Raw genomic sequence first — 19,681 nt, 5'->3', positions numbered from 1 at the left:
TGTTTGAAACAGGATCTCCTGTAGCCTAGGGTGACCTCTAATTCACCAGAGTTGAGTGTGGTTCAGACTCAACTTCTGCCACCACCAAGATGGAAAGTAATTTGTTTTAAGGATTATGTATTTATATTTTGAGAATAGAAATTGTAACGCCAACAATAAATATGCTTTTATCATCATATAACTTGTCCCAAATAAGCTTAATTTTTTTCAAGGTTTATTCATTTTACTTTATGTATATGTGTGCCCAATCTGCATGTATACCTTTCTCCTAGAAGAGGGCATCAGATCCCATGATAGATGGCTGTAAGTCACTATATGGCTGCTGGGTATTGAACACAGGATGTTTGGAAGAACAGCCAGTGCTCTTAACTGCTGAGCCATCTCTCCAACCCCTCCAAATAAATGTATTATTTTTTTGCTACTACTAGTACAGGATATTATACCTTTAGGAACACTTCCTGTTTTGTTGCTTGCTTGCTTTTTGCATTTTTTGAGACAGTGTCTTGTTATATAGCTCACACTAACCTCATACGCATAGCAATTATCTTTGCTGGGATTAAAGATGTGTGCCACCACACACAGAATCCTGTATTTTTAGTAAGTTCTAGAAAGTCTGCATGTTTTAGAATGAAGATTCATCCTGTATATTCCAGGAATATAAGGAGTCTGTTTTCATAGGAAAGGCATTGGAGATGTATTGAAATATTGTTTATAAAGAGATCAACATTGTTTTGGTTTCTTTTACTAAGACAAGTGTACACCAAGTGACTGGGGGGAGGTGTTATTCAACATAAGTTATTTGTGTCCATTCTGAGATTTTAATGTGTAGAGATTCACTACCACAATCAAATACAGAACAGTTCTCTCCCTGATCCCCACGTCCCATCTTTTTAACTCCCTTCATGCTATTGCCTTGCTGTCACATTCTTCTGTTCTTCTGCCACCTCACTTTTCCCTTTGTCACTATGTGTTTGTGTTTTCAAGACTGTTATCTAAATGGAACTGAGTTTGTGATTTTTTTTTTTTTTGAGACAGCGTTTCTCTTTAGCTTTGGGGCCTGTCCTGGAACTAGCTCTTGTAGACCAGGTTGGCCTTGAACTCACAGAGATCCACCTGCCTCTGCCTCCCGAGTGCTGGAATTAAAGGTGAGTGCTACCACCACCCGGTTGAGTTTGTAATGTTTTAAGACTGGCTTCTTTTTTTTTTTTTAACGTTTTCATCTTTTATTTTTTTCCGTTTATTTATTTATTAAAGATTTCTGTCACTTCCCCGCCACCACCTCCCATTTCCCTCCCCCTCCCCCAATCAAGTTCCCCTCCCTTGTCAGCCCACAGAGCTATCAGGGTTCCCTGCCCTGTGGGAACTCCAAGGACCACCCACCTCCATCCAGGTCTAGTAAGGTGAGCATCCAAACTGCCTAGGCTCCCCCAAAGCCAGTACATCAGGCGATGAAAGGAGACAGAGACAGAGACCCACTTTGGAGCACCAGTAAGACTGGCTTCTTTAGTAAAATACTTTTGAGATTTATCCAAGTTGTTGCACATAGAAATATTCATTCTCTTTTATTGCTGAGGGTGATTCATTCCATTGTGTGACTGTACTACATAAAGTCTAGTTTGAATTGTTTAATTTTTTTTCTTTTCTTTTTTTCAAGACAGGGTTTCTCTGTGTAGCATTTTGGAGCCTGTCCTGACACTAGTTCTGTATATCAAGCTGGGCTCAAAGTCTCAGAGATCCACCTGTTTCTGCCTCCTAAGTGCTAAGATTAAAGGAATATCCCACCACTGCCTGGCTGAATTATTTAATTTTTAGAAATTAAAAAGAGCTTCCAAAATATTTGTATATACAGGTTTACATATGAATGCAATTTTTAATTTTTTTCCTATGGTTCATCTCTAGGCATGGAATTGCTCAATCACATGATAACTGTTCATTTAAGTCCGAAGGCAAACTGTTCTCTAAAATATTGTATTAATAATCATATCTCTGAACAATAGATATGCTTCAAATTTTTCTTAGCACTGGATATAAGCAACACTTTTAAAAAATTTTTAGTCATATTAAGCATGTAGTTGTATCTCATCTTCATGATTTTCACTTGTAGCTCCTTGATGGCTAATTAAGCCAAATACCTCTTTTCATGTGCCCATTTAGCATTATATATTATTCTGATGAAGTATTGTGGTGGTTTAAATGAAAATGGCCATCATAAACACATAGGAAGTAGCATTATTGAAGGTGTGGCCTTGTAGGAGTAGGTGTGGCCTTTTTGGAGGAAGTGTGTCACAAAGGGTGGGCTTTGTTTTGGAAGCTCCAGACAGACCCAGTGTCGCTCTCTCCTCCTGCTACCTGCTGGTCCAGAAGTAGAACTCTCAGCAACTTTTCCAGCATGATGTCTGCCTGCATGCTGCCATACTTCTTGCCAGGCCAACAATGAACTAAACCTCTGAACCTGTAAGTCAGCCCCAATTAAATGTTTTCCTTTATCCACAGCAACAAAACCCTAAGACAGTATCACTAACATCTAATATCAGTGCTATTTTTTGTAAAGTTATTTTATTACTGAGTTATTCTAAATATAAGTTCTATGTCAGAAATGAGTTTTCTATTTATAGCATCTTTGCATCCTCTTTCTGAGACCTTTCATAGAACAAAAGAATCTATCTGATGAAGTCTAATTTGTTTGTTTATTGTGACCCAATAGGTCATGAGCTTGGTATATGCCTGTATCAGCTACTTTTCTAGCTGCTGTAACAAAATACTCGACAGAAGCAACTTTTAAAAAGGAAGGGTTTGTTTTGGCTCCCAGTTGAGTACAGTCTACCACGGCAAAGAGACAATGCACTGGGAAGTTGAAGAGGCTGGCTGTACTGCCTCCGCTGCTAAGAGGAAGAGAGAACGAGTGCCTGTGCTCAGCTCACTTTCTTCGTATTTACTACAGGACCTCAGCCCATGGAATAATTCTGCCCATATTTAGGTTCCAATTAATCTAATCTCATTAAACTTTTGCAGACACACCCAGAGGCTTGTCAATTCAGTAATTTTAGATCCTGTCAAGCTGGTGTACTAGCAACTATCACAATGTTCAAGAACCTTTTGTCTATCTTCATGTGATAAAAGTTTTATGTATAACATTTAAAATGTGAGGTTTAGGTGGACGATGTTTTAATGGCTGTCCAATTGTAATACCAATTACTGAAAGGTCTTATATTAGATTTCCTATGTACCTTGACAGAGACTGTGTGTGTGTGTGTGTGTGTGTGTGTGTGTACTTACTACTGTGCTGGACTTGCTCTCAGTGTCTATGCCCCTCCCTATACTATATCATATCAATCACGATTATTTTATCCTATCTGAAAATTTGATAGTGAGATTCCTTTAACTTTTTTCCAAAATTGATTTGTTAGGCCCAATTTCTTTGCATTACTTACAACAAACACAAATTTACCTATTTCTGTAAACAATTATGTTTTGATTTTTCTTGAAATTGTGTTAATTCTACCCTTCATTTATGAAAGACTGAATATCTGTGTTTATTGTCTCAACTCAAAATACAGAATATCTCTCCATTCACATGGATATTTCTCAATATTTTTAAGGGTTTAACATACAGATTTAAACATTTTGTTAGACTTACAAATATTCATTACTGATGGGTAAACTCTGTCAACCAATCACATCTAGTTAAGGTGTGGCTACCTGGAGCCCAGGAAAAAAAACTGGGAGGACCCAGATGCAAGCTCTCTCTGCCTGGCTCCAGCCACCTAGATAGGAAGTCGGACCTCCCACTCTTGTAGCATTATTATTATAACCATTAAAAACATAATTGTCATCCTTGAGCTGGCCTGGTTATTTATTGTGCAGACCTAATTTGCAACACATTACTTAGAATTATGACAAAATAGTATTGTCTTCAATTTTAGCTTATAGTTACTAATTTTGACTAGAAATTGTAGAGTGAACTTTCCCCCTACAATGTACTAAAATCACTTCCCCTAAGAGGTTTTATAGATACTTTGAACTTCATATGTGGGCAAACATGCCTTCATTGTTTCCATGCAGTGAGTCTGCCTTCTTAGCATTACTTAAAACTTCCAGAAGGATGCATGGGAAGAGAAGCATAGGGCTGAATCTCTAGTTCAGAGGACAGCATTTGCCACATACCTGAATCTCTGAGATCAGCCCCTAGTCCTGCTTTAATAAAAGAAAGATTAAGCAGAGGAATTCTTGTTTTGTAATCTGATTTTTTGAGAAAAACATTATCTTAGAAAAGTCTCTAAGAAAAGTCCAGTGTGATATCAAGTATAGAATTTTTGTATATGTTTCTATTAGTTTGGAAAAATCTTCAATCTTTATTTGAAAAAATTAATTTTAATTTTAATTTTTTGAAAATTTCACACATATATACAATGTATCTTGATTGCATCCACTCTTCACTCCTCCCTTCAAATTCTTCCAAGACCCTTCCCATCTCCTCTCCCTTACAACTTCATGTCTTTCTTCTATATATCTTTTTTATCTATTTCAAATAACATTTTATTCAATCTTTGATAATTCCATAGAATATTTACTTCCCTACCCCAATTTCTCCCAGATCCTTTCCCACCTCCTTACCCACCCAGCTTCATCTTCTCTCTCCTTCTCCCCATCATCACCATCATCCACAAGAACAACAACAAAATCCATGGAGTTCAGCTTGTTTTGGTATACTACTCCTGGGTGTGAGGTCTGCGCTGGAGTGTGGTCAGTACACTAGGTATGAATCTATTGAAGAAAACTGCCCAATAGTTAGTGGCAGAACTCCATGCCTACATCCCTGCTCCATGTTGGAATCGTGTCTGGCTTGAACTTGAGCAGGTCTTGTGTATGTTATCACAGTCTCTGTGAGTTAATATGTGCATCCGCCCTGCTGTGTCTGGACAGTGCTGTTTCCTTGAAGTCATATACTACCTCTGGCTCTTACCCTCTCTGTGTTCCCTCTTCTACACAGATTCCTGAGCCTTGAGAGTGTAATACAGGCATCCCATTTAAGGATGAGCATTACGAAGTCTTTTATTCTCTACTTGTTAACCAGTTGTGGGTTACTTAGCACCTAATGCAGGAATATTTTCAGATAAGGGTTGAGAAATATAAGAGTCTATGAGCATAGCTATAGCTATGTAATCAGGAGTAGTTTTATTGCTATGCCCATTTATCAGAATATAGTAGCAAGTTTCCCCTAGAGTTCATGTTCTATTTAGCCTCAGGTCCTCTTGAACATATGCTACCACTTGACTGGAGGCAAGAAGACAATGTGTTGGAGTTTATTCTCTCCTTCCACCATGTGGGTCCCAGGTGTCAAACTCAGACCATCAAACTTAGCAACAGGTGCCTTTACCTGCTGAGCCAATACTGTTGACCCAGGAATCTTAAATATGGAATGATGGTCTGTAGCTCTTTCTAGCAAATCAATGTAATTTCTGACAATATGGTATAAGTCTCCTAAATTTATTGAAATATATGTATCTTTCAAAGTTTTATAACAACTCATGAAAATTTTCATCAAATTACAAAAAAACCAAGAATTTTTGAGTAGAACCACAAGGATATTCCTTTATTGTGCTTGTCTGCAGAATCTGCTCAAATTAATACCCCTCTCTTTCATTCTTGAGTTAGTAATTTTTGTCATCTTTCTCTTTCTGGTCAGTTTTGGTAAAGTGTTATCAATATTAATTGATCTTTCCCAGTACAAACTTTGTTTCATGGTTTTCTCCATTATCTCCGTTTCCAACATCACCACTTCTCTTTATTGTCTGCTTCATTCTGCTTGTTTTCTGTTTAGTTTGTTTTCCCTTTCCAGCTTCTTGTATAGAAATTTAGATATTGGCTTGAAATATTGACTTGGAACCTAGACATTGACTTGTTCTATAGTGGTCAATCAAATCCAGTTGGTGTTGGTCAGTTCTTACCTATCTCCCCTGCTTTCTAGCTACCTGTTCTTGTTTACTGGAAAAGTATTTCATCTCTACACCTTTGATTGCAGATTTGCCTGAATGTTGTAATGAGAAATGTTTCAGATGGAACATAGAATTGGAGGTGTCTATATTTTAAGTAATCACTGTATTAGGTGGAACAGCTGTTTAAATGCAGACTGGTTGGTTATGGCATTCAAGAAACAGGTCCATTTCATGTAAGGCACAACTAATTAGAGATTGAAGACTAAGTAACATGTCAATAAACATGCTAAAACAGCTTAGAGATAGGAGAGATAGTGGATAGTTTTATAGGAGTAATGAATTTTATACCTATCACTGCTGACATAATATAATTATAGATTCAGGTATGGGATTGTTTTCTCTGATCTTCCCATAGGTACAAGTATTCTTGAAACAACAAACCTGTTCTTTCTATAGATAGCTTTTCTATCAAATCACCGGGATTTTTTTTTTTTTGGTATGTTTGAGTCCCAATTAGCCTCAGAAAGCAGTATTTCCCATTTAGTTCTTTATAATTAAAATGCTTCATTAAGACTTTGAAGTCCACATGATTTTTTGTTTGCTACACTAATTCTTTTTTTCTAAAAAAGTAAATTATTTTAACAATTCAGTAATTGAACAGCTCCAACATTTTCACCATTAGCAAAAATATTACACTGTATTCTCTTCTAATTCTACTTTTTAAGTATTTTTTAATATTGGTCATTAAATTTTTCTTTGAAAGTTCTAATAAATTTATTGTACATTTCCTAAGATCACGATCTTTAGTCTGTATTACTTATACACTAAAAAAAAATCTTTTGAAAATGTCAGACCTTGAAATTGATAAGAGAAATGACAATGAAAAAAAGTTCAGAAGGTAAATAGTGCTGCTCTTAGAGAGAAGAGAAGAAAGAAGTTTTGTTTTTATTTTTTTTTGAAAATATCTCTAAATAATTGGGCATTAAACAGACTCAAACAGTTTTTTTCTCATAGTCAATTGTAAAAATCAGTTTTAAAAAAAAGCAAAACCAAAACTAATTTTAAAAAGCAGGTTAACAAGTAGGATGACAAACTTGACTTTCCCATATGTGCAGTATTTAATAAGGAAAGTTAAACTCTTAATGCTACTTACTTTATTTGGGCAGTTTTTGCTCAGCATAAGTGGGAAGATTCGTTGTTGTAAGTATAATCCTTTTGTTTTAGATCTGCTGCTTCCATCACAGCCATACATGAAAATGTTCTGTTTCCTACTATGGCCATGAAGATCACAATATAAAATAACTTCTCGTTTCTCCATTAACCTATTGTAAAGAAAAGGAGCAAGTCACTAATTTTACCTCTGAATCTTCTTCTACAGGTAATATAGATTTACATATATAATAAACAAATAAAAATTAAAATATATCATTTTTTGACTTTTTATGCTCTAGTTTTCCATGATAACAACAAATTTCTCCCACTCCCAAGACTCCTAGCAGATCTCTCTGCTTTGTCCTTTGGTTTTCTGTTGTCCACAGAAGACAGATCTCCCTTCCTTTGCCCACTACCTTTCCAAACGCTCTACTGGGCTAGAGAGTCTTCTCCTTCATCTTGTAGTGTTCTCAGCCTTCAGAACAGTCTCACCCATTCCTACCCAGCCAGTCTAGTCAGAACTAAGGTGGTTCTGGAACTTGGCAACACCTTGCTCGTACCATTTCCTTGTCACCTGTCTAGGAAATTTTCATGTTGGTTATTTAAGCTTGTTAAAGATGGGGAATGTTTAAAAACCATCCACAACAGTGCTATGCACACAAGCACCAAATATTTGTTAAAAATGGAGTGCCTCAGAATTTGGTTCTGGAAACAATGAGAAGTTAGCCTCTGAGAATACCATTCTGAGAAAAAAAAAATGACACTCAATTTTAAACAGAATTTTTTTTCCAATAAAACTCTAAAAAATACTTAAAAGAAATTATCTGAAGAGGACAACCCATCACCTGCATAATTTAGCACTCAGTTATTTTAAATTGAGAAGCAGGCTTCTCAGATGGATGCTGAAGAGTACTGGAGAAGAGCCTTTAAAAATGGTGCCGCGGTATTAGTAGTATGAGCATTTTTGTCTCTTCTGTCCTGTTTTCAGGCTTTATATGGCATTTCTACATCACTTAATTAAAATTGCATGTGTCATTTGCTATATCTATATATTTAGAAGGGTAAAAACTAAAATATTAACAACTGTATTACAAGTATGTATTTATAAAAAGTCAAACATCACTTTTATTAAAAACAATGGTTATAAAATTTAAAAATGAAATTTTATGTGCATTAATTTACTGATTTTATTTGATAAAATCCACTTAACACAAAGGAATCAACACATTATTACAAGTTCTTAGAAAACTAGATTTTAAAGCACGACCACTAAATATGAAACATGCCATCCACTGTAAAATCCAATATTCAGAGGTTTGGCGATATTTCAACTTCCCACAAGAGCATCATTAGAAAGCTCTAGGAATTAATTACACCTATGTAATTAATATTACCTCTGAAGTAAAGTGAGATATTAATATTTCTTCTCTTGCATTAATTAACGTAAGTTGGTATTTTCTTTTTGTTCATCAGTAATTATTCTAAATATTTTATATTAAGTATCTTAAGAGTTTCCTCTTATGTGAACATGTTTTAAGCATACTTAATTTGTGTATACTGACATCCTGTCACCTTCCTATACCTAGCTGCCTGCCTTCTTGTTTTTCTTACCTGCTCTTGAGTAATTGAATTAAAGGTATTTCCCTTTCTTGAAATTCTTTCAGAAATTGTTGAATTGGTTCCTGCCTTAACCTCTTTACAAGGCAAACTGAGAACTGAGACATTTAAATTAGCTTCCATAGAGACAAGTCAAGCTATATTGGCTTGTAATCCATCATGTGTCAGGCCAGGAACTCTTAATGTCAAAGATCATTAAATAGACATCACAGATAATGTAATAGGCATTCCATCAACTACCTTCATATGTATGTATATATATATATATATATATATACACATATATATATATATATATATTTTTTTTTGGTTTTTCGAGACAGGGTTTCTCTGTGGTTTTGGAGCCTGTCCTGGAACTAGCTCTTGTAGACCAGGCTGGTCTCGAACTCACAGAGATCCGCCTGCCTCTGCCTCCCAAGTGCTGGGATTAAAGGCGTGCACCACCACCGCCCGGCTTATATATTTCATTTTTAAAATAACAAGAATGACACAAAAGCTAGAAAAGCAGTGCTCTAGTCTACTTCTTTTGTAGCTTCTCTTTTGGTTAGTGTGTTGTATAAATCTGTTATGCTCTCAGAAACAAAGAAATCAGTCTTGGCACATTACTATCATTAACTAAGCTCCCAACTTTATTTAGATTTCATTAGTTTTTACACTAATGTCCTTAACTCTATGCCAGATTCCTGGGCACATTACATGTATTCAGTTATTTTTACTGTTCACATACCTAAAGGATGCTCAATTGTACCACAAGGACATGTGCTTAACTAAGTTTATAGTAGCATTTTTTTTTTGTCATAGCCAGAACCTCAAAACAACCTAAATGTGGTACATCTACATAATGGAGTACTACACAGCAGAAAAAAATGACATCTTGAAATTTACAGGCAAATGAATACAGCTAGAAAACATTATATTGAGTGAGCTAACCCAGACCCAGAAAGACAAATATCATATGTTCTCATTCATAGGTTGCTTTTAGACATAAAGGAAAAAACAAAAACAAACAACAACAACAACAAAACGGCCTACAATTCACAGTCCTAGAGAACCTAGACAACAAAGAATACCCTAAGAGAGACATACATAGATCTAATACATGGGATATAGGAAAAGACAAGATCTTCTGAGTAAATTGGGAGCATGGGTACATACCATGGAAGAGGATAGGAGGGGAGGGGAGAGGAAGGGAAAGGAGTGGAGAAAAATGCATAGCTCAATAAAAACAATGAAAAAGGAAAAAAATTAAAAAATGACAAAAAATTAAAAAATAATCTTACAGTTCCTTTAGATGGATGCCTTGCTCAGCTTAGATATAGTAGGAAGAGCCTTGGACCTTCCCCAAAGCAGTGTGCCTTACCCTCTCTGTGGAGGGGGGGGGAGGTGGAGAGAATGAGAGGAGGGGAGGGACTGGGATTGGTATATAAAGTGAAAAAACGATCATTTTCTTTAAAAAATAAAAAATAAGTTATATAAAAAAGGGAAATTACAGTTTACTCTAAGTAAGTCTAAGGACTCACTCAGCACTGTATGACTGGCATAATTCCAGAAAGCTTTGGTCTGTAGTTAATATTCACACATAGATGATTAAAAAAAAAACAGTGTAACCATCGAGGCTACAGTAGTCATCAAGGTTACTATAAGTTTTAGGAAGAAATCAAATTTGTGATATGCAAACTTCACAGTTTCTCAAAGCCAGTGAAATATTCTGGAGCCTGTTTTCTCATTCAAGAAAGAGCTTGTTCACAGTGCCAGAAAGGTGTGTGATCAGAACTGGAAAGGAAGAAAATCGCTTATGAACTATCTTACGAAAAGTTAGAGGTTTTTTCTTTGCTTTATGTCTAGAAGCCACTTATGAGTGGGAACATATTATATTGTCTTTCTGGGTTTGGGTTATCAACCTATAGTCCACAACCCCAGACAACCTAGACAACAATGAGAACCCTAAGAGAGACATACATGGAGCTACATTATAAGAGGGAGAAAAAGACAACATCTCGTGAGTAAACTGGGAGTGTGGGGGTCACGGAAGAGAGTATAAGGGGAGGGGGAGGAAAGAAGGAGAGCAGAGAAAAATGTATAGCACAATAAAAATAGTAAAAAAAGAAAAGTTAGAGTAAAAGAAATGAATGGGATTGTATGAGCAAAGTTTTGATTCCCAAATTTACGAATTAAGCAGAGATGCAATTTACAGATTATTTTACCTATGGATCATGTTCCTTGTATACCAAACAGAAGGGTAAGATTCCTTCAGGAGAGATGTATAGTTACGGTTTAAATCCCGTCCAGCTAAGGAACATCGGTAATTTCCCACGATCACACCATCTGGATTCAGCATGGGTACCACCTTGAAGATGAAAGTGTCCCGAAGCAACCGTGCATCACTCGAGTCTCCTAAAATATAATCTAGGAAGCCTTTCATGATCCAAGAGCTGTTGGTCTCTCCTGGGTGAACCCTTGCAGTCAAAATCACAGCCTTGCGCTTTCTTGAGTCACTGTTCTTCAAGGGAGTAGTGATTGTCAAGACATACACCATATTCCTAGCAAGTGTGTGGCACAAGACACGTATTTTACAAAACTTTGATCTTACTGGGTCACTGTTGATGCCAGAAAGGTATTCTTGAAGGTTGGTGTAAGTGTATGGATAGCAGTGAGCAAAGTAGCAAGTATCCTTGCTGTGTGGAAACTGAAATGTCCATGTAAGAGAAAAAAAGTGGCGCCCATCTTGTCCCAGGTTGTTTTTATAATACTTGATTTGGTCTCCTATTCTCTGCCAGCCAATGTTATGGATTTTGGCCTCTTTTTCAGAATAGAACAGTGGCTTCATACCCCGATTGTAAAGACTAGAGGGCTTGGTGAAGTTGACAATAGTGAATCTGTAGGCTATTTCTGCTTGGGTGTTAGTGACCTGGAAATAGTACCACTGAGTATGCTTATTTGTGAAGAGGTCTGGGCGCACAGTCAACTGATATTCATAATCTGCCCTAATACACAAAAAAGGAAGGAAAAAAGCACATAAGTATGACATTTCAGTTTAAGCTATATTAGAAAAATAATCTTATTTTTATCTATTTTATATAGTCATAGATAGTTCTTTTGGGAAGAAACAACATATACTTAGAATTTGATAGCAAACAACCACAAAAATTAAGTTCTGAAAGTTTTATTTCATGAGTAATTGATATTTAAATATGAAGCCTTTGTATTCCTTTGTATGTTTCAATACAATTATTTCCTACAAAAATAGGTAAAGAGTTATTGAAACTGAAGAAAAAAGTCATTGTTTGATTTTTTTTCCCCTTCAAAAATTTATTTTCTAATAATTCCAGTTCTAGGAGAAAAAAGTAGCTATTACTGAGAATGTTTTGAAAGTACATGTAAAGTAACAGTCACATAGGTTTCAAAATTTGAACTAGCAGAAAAAAGTCTGATAACTATCTGTACCCACACTCAGTCGCTGAAGATCCTTAATGAAGACAGACACGTCTTCACTCTAAGATTTATTCACATACCAATCTTTTCTAATTGTGATTTTCCTTATCAAACAACTTTGTATTAATGTTCATATACATAGTATTATAAGTGCTGAGCTAGGAGTAGGTTCAATAAATATAAACCTTTAATACTCTAGTTAGCATCTGTACTTCAGGAATTACAGTTAAGTAATGGAGACTAAGAACTTTAATATACCTAATCCAAAAAAAAAAAACCTAGTAAGTAGATAATGGCCTACTTCCTCTAATAAAAACAATTAAAACCTACACTTTGACTACCTTCTGTAGATTACCACTCTCAAACCTCGCTTCAAACACCAAAGTGTTGTCACAGTTATCCACGGGCTGTTTCAAGGACGTCCGGTTACCCCCAACGCGGGAATACACAAAACAGGGCTCTTTGTAAGCTGATGAGAGAAGACGAAATCAGTGACTGTAAGATATCCAGATAATCTCATATTCAGCATGCTTCTACATAATCCACAGCAAGCAAAACATCACAGGCATATGAAACAACATTTTGAGCAGAATGACAAGTCAGACACCGCATCGACACTTGTGGGTTGGAGCGAAAGCTGTACTTAGGGAAAAGCTTACAGCTTTAAATAAGTTCTATACACCAGGAAGACTTAACTCAGAGGATACATTCTGGATTATGCGTAGGACACAGGACACTGGGAAGTGCATTGTTTCAGTCCTGCAGCACAAAAGCCTACTACTGTGAGTGAGCAAATTTGCAACTCTTTTGAGCTACTGAAAATTCTATTACCTATGGTTGCAGGAAAAATGTCCAATTCAGAATCTAAGGAGAGAGGGTCATGAGTACTAGTGTACTTGGTGCAGATCATAGCAAAGTTCATTTAGTTAGGGCTGACCAGCCCTAACAATTAGTTAGGGCTGATCAGATGGTTCCGTGGTTAAAGGGCACCCTGTTCTTGCAGGTTTGGTTATCAGCACTCAGACTCAATGGGTGGCTCATTACTGCCTGTAACTCCAGCTTCAAGGGACCCAATGCTTGTGGCCTGCACTAGCATCTGCATTTGTGCGCATACTCACACAAGCGACATGTAATTTAACAATAAGTCTTTTTAAAAATTATAACCAGTCATCAAAAGGTTGAGTGTGGACTAGAAAGAGAAAGCAGATTCTCTGAGAGGGTATGAGGGGCATATGGGTATAAGGGAAATTTGTCCCTGCAATAGTTCTTCTCATGGACACAACCTGATATTCACAAAAACATTTCCAAGAAAGCATTATTGACAATGCACAAAACCCTAACTAGATCATTTCTCCCTCTTCTTTATGTAACAAAACCTTAAATTCTTTTAATTTATTTATTTATTTATTTATTTATTTATTTATTTATTTATTATGTATACAATATTCTTTCTGCATGTATGCCTGCAGGCCAGAAGAGGACCCTAGACCTCATTACAGATGGTTGTGAGCCACCATGTGGTTGCCGGGAATTGAACCCAGGACCTTTGGAAGAGCAGGCAGTGCTCTTAACCTCTGAGCCATCTCTCCAGCCCAAACCTTAAATTCTTATGAAGTAAGGACAATAAACACTGTCACTAGGGTACTAGTGTTCATATACATTATCTGGGAAAAGAAAACTGTTTTCAAAATCCCAAATCCTTTACTACTTGCAGAAAGGCGGAATTGCAGGATGGAATCGTGTTTTGTTGCTGACACTGGCACACTGCAAAGACCTCGCATCTGAGAACTAGGGACCATGTGTGCAACTAAAAACTCTGTGGTTCTGATTAAACAGTTCCCTCTAACAGTCTAAGAGGCCATGAGTAAAAAATAACAAGGATTTATGAATTGGAGTTCAGAGAGCATTTCTCTGCAGTGCAGCATAAAGGAAGAATGGTCCAGAACTGAGAAGGTTCTTCTGCATCATCCTAAATGGTGATGTAGAGGAATCTGAATTCTGTGGTGCTGTAACAGTAAGAAGACCAAGAATAAATCTAACACAAACTGAATTCCCATACTGATCGAATTAATACCTCCCCCAGTCTCATAATATACACTTAAAGACTTAGATCCAGGACTTTTTTTTCAGTTTTTTTCACACATAAAAAATATTTGATTTTTCTTTACTACCTAGATAAGCTCCTCAGCTACCAACCAGCGGGTTTCAATACATATGCGTATGCACGCACATACACAGAGACAATCCCACAGACGTGGGTCAAGAGAGAAAACTACATAACCAGTTTAGTATAATGAAGATGTGAGTCTATCAGGTAAAATATTCAGAAGGCAAAAGATAAGTCAAAGGACCAAGTGTAAAAGAATATACAAGATCAGATGGAAATGTAAGAAAGCATCAAATAGAAAATGACAAATGAAAAGCAGTAACAAAAATTGAAACTACCCCTGAGGAGCTCATCGGGAGACTTTACAGAGTGGAGAGGATACTCAATAAACACGAGGATGGTGAGCAAACACATAAACTCAAGCAGGAGTTTCTATAAACAAAAGTAACACAAAATATACAAAATAAGACTGCCGGATCCAAGAACTGTTGCTATCAAATAACCTAACATATTCAGACTGAAATCCTAGGAGAAGAAAAGTGTGAAGAGATAATACCTGAGATTCTGACATTAGTCACTGGCAAGAAACCAAAGTTTAAAAAAAACTCAAGGAACAACAAACATATCTATGTAGAAATAAAGATTAAAAGTCTCAGAGGTTATAAATTTGGAACATTTTTCAAGTGCTGCAAGATAAAATTTGTCAAATAGACAATATTTTTTTTCTGAGACAGAATTAATTTGCATTACAAGAAATAAGTAAAGTTTTTCCAGGCAGAAGTGTTATTAGACAGAAACTTGGATCTATACAATACATAAGTAAATAAACAGATAAATAAGCAAGTGTTTGATGGCCAGGGAGCTAGAAAGCTCAGTCAGTACAATGTCTGCTGAGTAACCACGAGAATCTGAGCTCAACCTCCAGAACCCACATTTGTAAAAGTCAGGTGTAGTGGCAGAGCCCCTAATCCAAGTTCTAGGGATCCCTGAAGCCTGCTGGGTCAGCCAAACCAGCCTAGTCTGTGAGTTCCAGGTTAATGAAACACCCTGCTGCAAAACCCAAGGTGGACAGCATCTGAGGATGATACACAGGTTTACTTCTGGCTTCTACACACATGCATGTGCTCATATAGATGCTCATGAATGCACACACAAACACACAAAGAAATTAATACTAGAAATTAAAAGTAAATAGTCATTTTTCTTTTTAAAAATTATCTAAAAGATTACTAATGAAGGGAACAGTTACTTTTTTTAGCACACGAAAAAGTTAAAATACATTTGAAATTATGATAAAAAGGAAATTGAAAATACATTTTTATAAGATTTTTGTATTATATATGAAATGACAGGGTTATTTTAAAGTAATTTTTATATTTATTTTAAAATCATTAATTTTTAAAAGATATATACATATAAATACATACATACATAAATACACACACACACATATATATATTCTAGTGCCTGTATGTATGTATGCACACTATGTACGTGTCTAGTGTCCCTGGAGGTCAGAAGAGGGTGTTGCATCCCTTGGAACTGGAGTTACAGATGGTTGTTAGCTCTCCAGTGTGGGCTCTGGAAACTTAACTGGGATCCTGTACAAGAGCAGAAAGTGCTCTTAACTACTGAGCCATCTCTCCATCCCCAGTTAATCTACTTTTGAGAAAAGTTTTCCCTGTGTATATCAGTCTGGCCTTGAATTTGTGATCCTCCCACTCAGCTTCCTGAGTATTAAGATACAGGCATGTGCCTCCAACACCTAGCTGCAAGGAGAATCTTTTATAAAGACATATACTAAAAAAACCTAAGGCAACCACACAAAAACCTAATAAAAAAGTAAAAAAAAAAAAGATACAACACAGCAAGATGGTAAGTATTGAATCCAATTGCATCAAAACTTATATTGATTAGCGTAGTTTAAAAACATATCTTCAAACTATATAAAAAGCCAGGCACAGCTATATGTTGTAAGTACCTATTTTAAAAAATGAAGAAAACAGATTAAAAACTAAATGATGCGGCCAAGTACTATGGCTCACGCCTTTGATCCCAGCACTTGGGAAACAGAGGCAGGTGAATCTATGAGTTTGAGGCCAGCCAGGTCTACATAGTGAGTCCCAGGCTAGCCAGTGTTACCCAGTAAGACCCTGCCTCACATAACCAAAAACAAAACAAACATTTTAAATGGTGGAAAAAGATATACAATATAAATACTAATAAAAAAGCTCAAATGGCTATTTTTTTGTATCAAAGTATCCAGCTATGGATAAAGCTACACCACCAGTGTGGTATTAGCACACTCATCAATACATCATCACAGAACATACCGTCTAGAAACAGACTGACATGTATACTGTGAACTGACATTTCACTAAGGTAGCTAAACACTTCCATGGAGGATAGGATAGTCTTTTCAATACTTCAGAGTGAAATAGTTTCAAAAACAGGTGTGTGGGAAAATAAACCTTAACTTTTATATTCCAAGCCATGCATCAAAAATTATTCCAAATAGATCATGAACATAAAAAGAGAGTAAGTTGTTCTGTAGTTATAGAAGGGTGAATTACTTGGCGTGTGAAAGCATCAAGTAGCACAGTGGATTTGAAGAACAGAGCCCTGAGGCAGAGCAGCCAGACATAAAGGCATGCTTGCTTTGTGAGTTTATCTCCAGGGAGCTTAGGATCACTGACAGAAATCAGAACAACACTTGCTCTGCAGAATATTTGGGAACTCACCAGCAGGTAAATAGGAATTCTCTGGGGTTCCAAAAAATTGTAAACTCAGCCTATTTCACCTTGATTTAACACCCCTGATAATCATATCACAGTGTCATCGTCTTCCATAGCCTATTGGAAGATTACAGCTTTCTCGGAACCGTTAGTGTTCATTGGTACTTAATTTATATCTTAACTTATTGAAACCCTTTTCTGTTGTTTTCAATATTAATAAAACATGGAGAAATATAAGTAATTTAGAATGATCTTTTATATGCTGATGAAAGTATGGTAGAAAGTTTTCATCTTCAAATCTTATTTCCATTGGTTTCCTTTCAAACCATTTAAAGGCAGATCTTCACAACTGCCAAAGTCAATGCTACAATCAGGTGAGGTGGTTTTCAAACAGCAATGCACACGGTTTCTCCCTCAGGCCTATCCTCTACTCTCTTCCCACAGCACATTTCTCTCCATTCTCTGCTTCTAGTATCCTGATCTTAAGGGACTGTCTGGGAGGGTCTCTGAGCCTCTGCTGTGGACAGAAGAAAGCTCTGTAGAACTTGGGAAGGTAGGAGAGAGTGACATTCGGCTATCTCCCAATGTGTTCTTCACCGGAAGCCACAGTGGCTTAGGAGCTGCCTTCTCACATAGTTACCGGCTGTAGGTCTAGAGACCATACCACTTTCTTACTAATTCAGACCCAGGAGACAGGCCATTTTCTGTTGATAGCCTCTTGTTGTCTCCTTCAGCTCTATCTGCTCTGTTGTAAATTCATTAAGTTTCTTCAGGTAAACTCTGACTAACCTAACCTAACCTCCTTATTGCCCTAAACCACTTAATTTTTTTAGTTACCTCATTTCAGTTATGTGTGAAAGATCATACGTTAGTTATGTAAATATTTGAAAACAAAAGTTTAAAATTTGACAAGTGCTTATCACTTTGTGTTTATATATGTGTGAGTACATGATTTCTGGAACTGTCACTGTAGACAAACAGCCATTCTGAATTTTTCTTTAGCATGCTTGCTTTCTCAACATGTATGCTCTCTGGAAGCTACTTTAATATATAGAAACAATAAGATATCAAACTCTAATGAGGAAATTTCATAAGAGTCCCATAATTAGGACATTGACCCAGATTTCTGTTAAGTTATCAGCATGCATTATCTTAAAGGCAGACAAGATGTCTGCATTTGTAGAGCTCTCAAACATTAAAAACACTTTCCTAGAATATAACTTTGGATCTTATTTGCAATATGGACTATTTTCTTTTCTTTCAAAGACGCTAACATAAAAAAAAATCACCAAACAGAGATGAAAGTAACAGAAAATCACTTGACTGATTCTACAAAGACAAACTGCAGATAGAGGGAATAATGACTTTGCGGATATCACTAGATTTATATTTGAAAACAAACAAAATATAGTTCAGTCTCTATGGAATTTTCCATTTAATGGATAGCATATTTAAAATATGTCTGCGAAAACAGAATCAGCACTAAACATCTGAATATGTAGTCATACGTTATTAAGACAACAGGGACTTCCAAGTAATTTGAAGTTCCCTCTAAAAACAACAAAAAGGTCTAAGACATTAAATCAGACACCAAATTATATTTAACATCAGTGTGTTAAAGATACCCACCGTCTTCAGCTAGATAAACCACAGTATCTTCCTTGGAGTTTGGGTAAACAGGTTCTATTTCCATGCCCGTTGGGACATATACTGGCTCAGGAAAAAAAGGAGTCCACTCTAAAAAAAAAAAAAAAAAAGAAGGGAGAAATAATTGAATATAACTTCAAAATAAATTTTAATATATGCTTTCAAATTACTGATTGATATATACGCAGCCTAAAAGTCAACGTTTTACAGAGGGCTAGATTTTTTATCAAGGATTCATCACAAGAAATAACATTGTCACACTGGATCAGAACTCATGACTGGATGTGCACCTTGTGCTAATTACTGTCCAGTTCAGCAGCAGTTATTTTATGCTGACAAAAGCTCTACAGTCAAGTTTCTAGTTCTCTTGAGTCCTCCATGCTATTTTATCCCTTCTCTAAGTGTCTTGCTCATTCCATTTCGTACTTTCTGCTTCCTCTGTTTTCAGCCTTTTGCTTGGTCCTCCCTTAAACTGGTAAACAGATTTGTTTCTTCTCTCCCCAGGAAGGGTGAATATTCTTAAGACTTCCACAAAATTTCCAGTTCCAATTGTTGTTGGGATTACACCAAATCTATAGATTAGTTTGGGGATAGCTTATGTCTTTCAAGAATGAGCCTTCCAAAACATGACTCTACTATCTCCCCTTATATTAGTTACTTTTTAGTTTCTGAGATAAAACAACTGACAAACTTAAAGGAGGGTTTGTTTTTGTTTGTGATTTCAGTGGATTCATCCATAGTGGCAGGGAAGGTGCAACAGAGCAAGTCAGGTCCCATCATATCACATCATTGAGAGTCCGGGACCAGAGAAGGGATGCTGGTATTCAGCATGCTGCTCCTTTCTTCTATCTGGTTCATAAGTCCATGCTGAGATGCCATCTGCACTAGGAGTCTTTCTAGGCTCAGCTAGGCATTTCCTCTCTGGAAATGCCCTCTATTTACTTATCTTTAAAATTTGCTATTGCTAACGTTTTATGGTTATACATAAAACTTCTATGTCCTTTGTTAGATTTATTTCTAGGTATGTTGTTTTCTGACTTATTTTGAAGCAATTG

General features: G+C 36.3%; 1 protein-coding gene across 16 annotated transcripts in view; it reads right to left on the bottom strand.

Moving 5' to 3' along the window:
• Agbl3 (AGBL carboxypeptidase 3) overlaps positions 1 to 19,681 on the bottom strand; it is a 77,618-nt gene that overhangs the window by 40,081 nt on the left and 17,856 nt on the right. For 15 of the 16 annotated variants that reach the window (XR_005976438.1, XR_005976439.1, XM_041675623.1 and 12 more), the window contains 4 exons: positions 18,609 to 18,716; positions 12,468 to 12,606; positions 10,910 to 11,689; positions 7,090 to 7,258 (listed from right to left, as the gene is read on the bottom strand). Coding sequence is in view for 14 of the 16 variants with exons in the window: in XM_041675623.1 (XP_041531557.1) it covers positions 7,090 to 7,258; positions 10,910 to 11,689; positions 12,468 to 12,606; positions 18,609 to 18,716 (1,196 nt within the window). In the remaining 2 variants the exon portion in view is untranslated. Of the gene's footprint in view, positions 1 to 7,089; positions 7,259 to 10,909; positions 11,690 to 12,467; positions 12,607 to 18,608; positions 18,717 to 19,681 lie in introns of those variants that run through there. The other variant, XM_041675636.1, reaches the window with a different exon arrangement.

This window comes from Microtus oregoni, unplaced genomic scaffold (genome assembly GCF_018167655.1).
Source record: "Microtus oregoni isolate MIOR12 unplaced genomic scaffold, Mior012 000026F_ref0000081, whole genome shotgun sequence".
NCBI classification, from domain to species: Eukaryota; Metazoa; Chordata; class Mammalia; order Rodentia; family Cricetidae; genus Microtus; species Microtus oregoni.
This window is presented reverse-complemented; position numbering and strand designations above follow the sequence as displayed.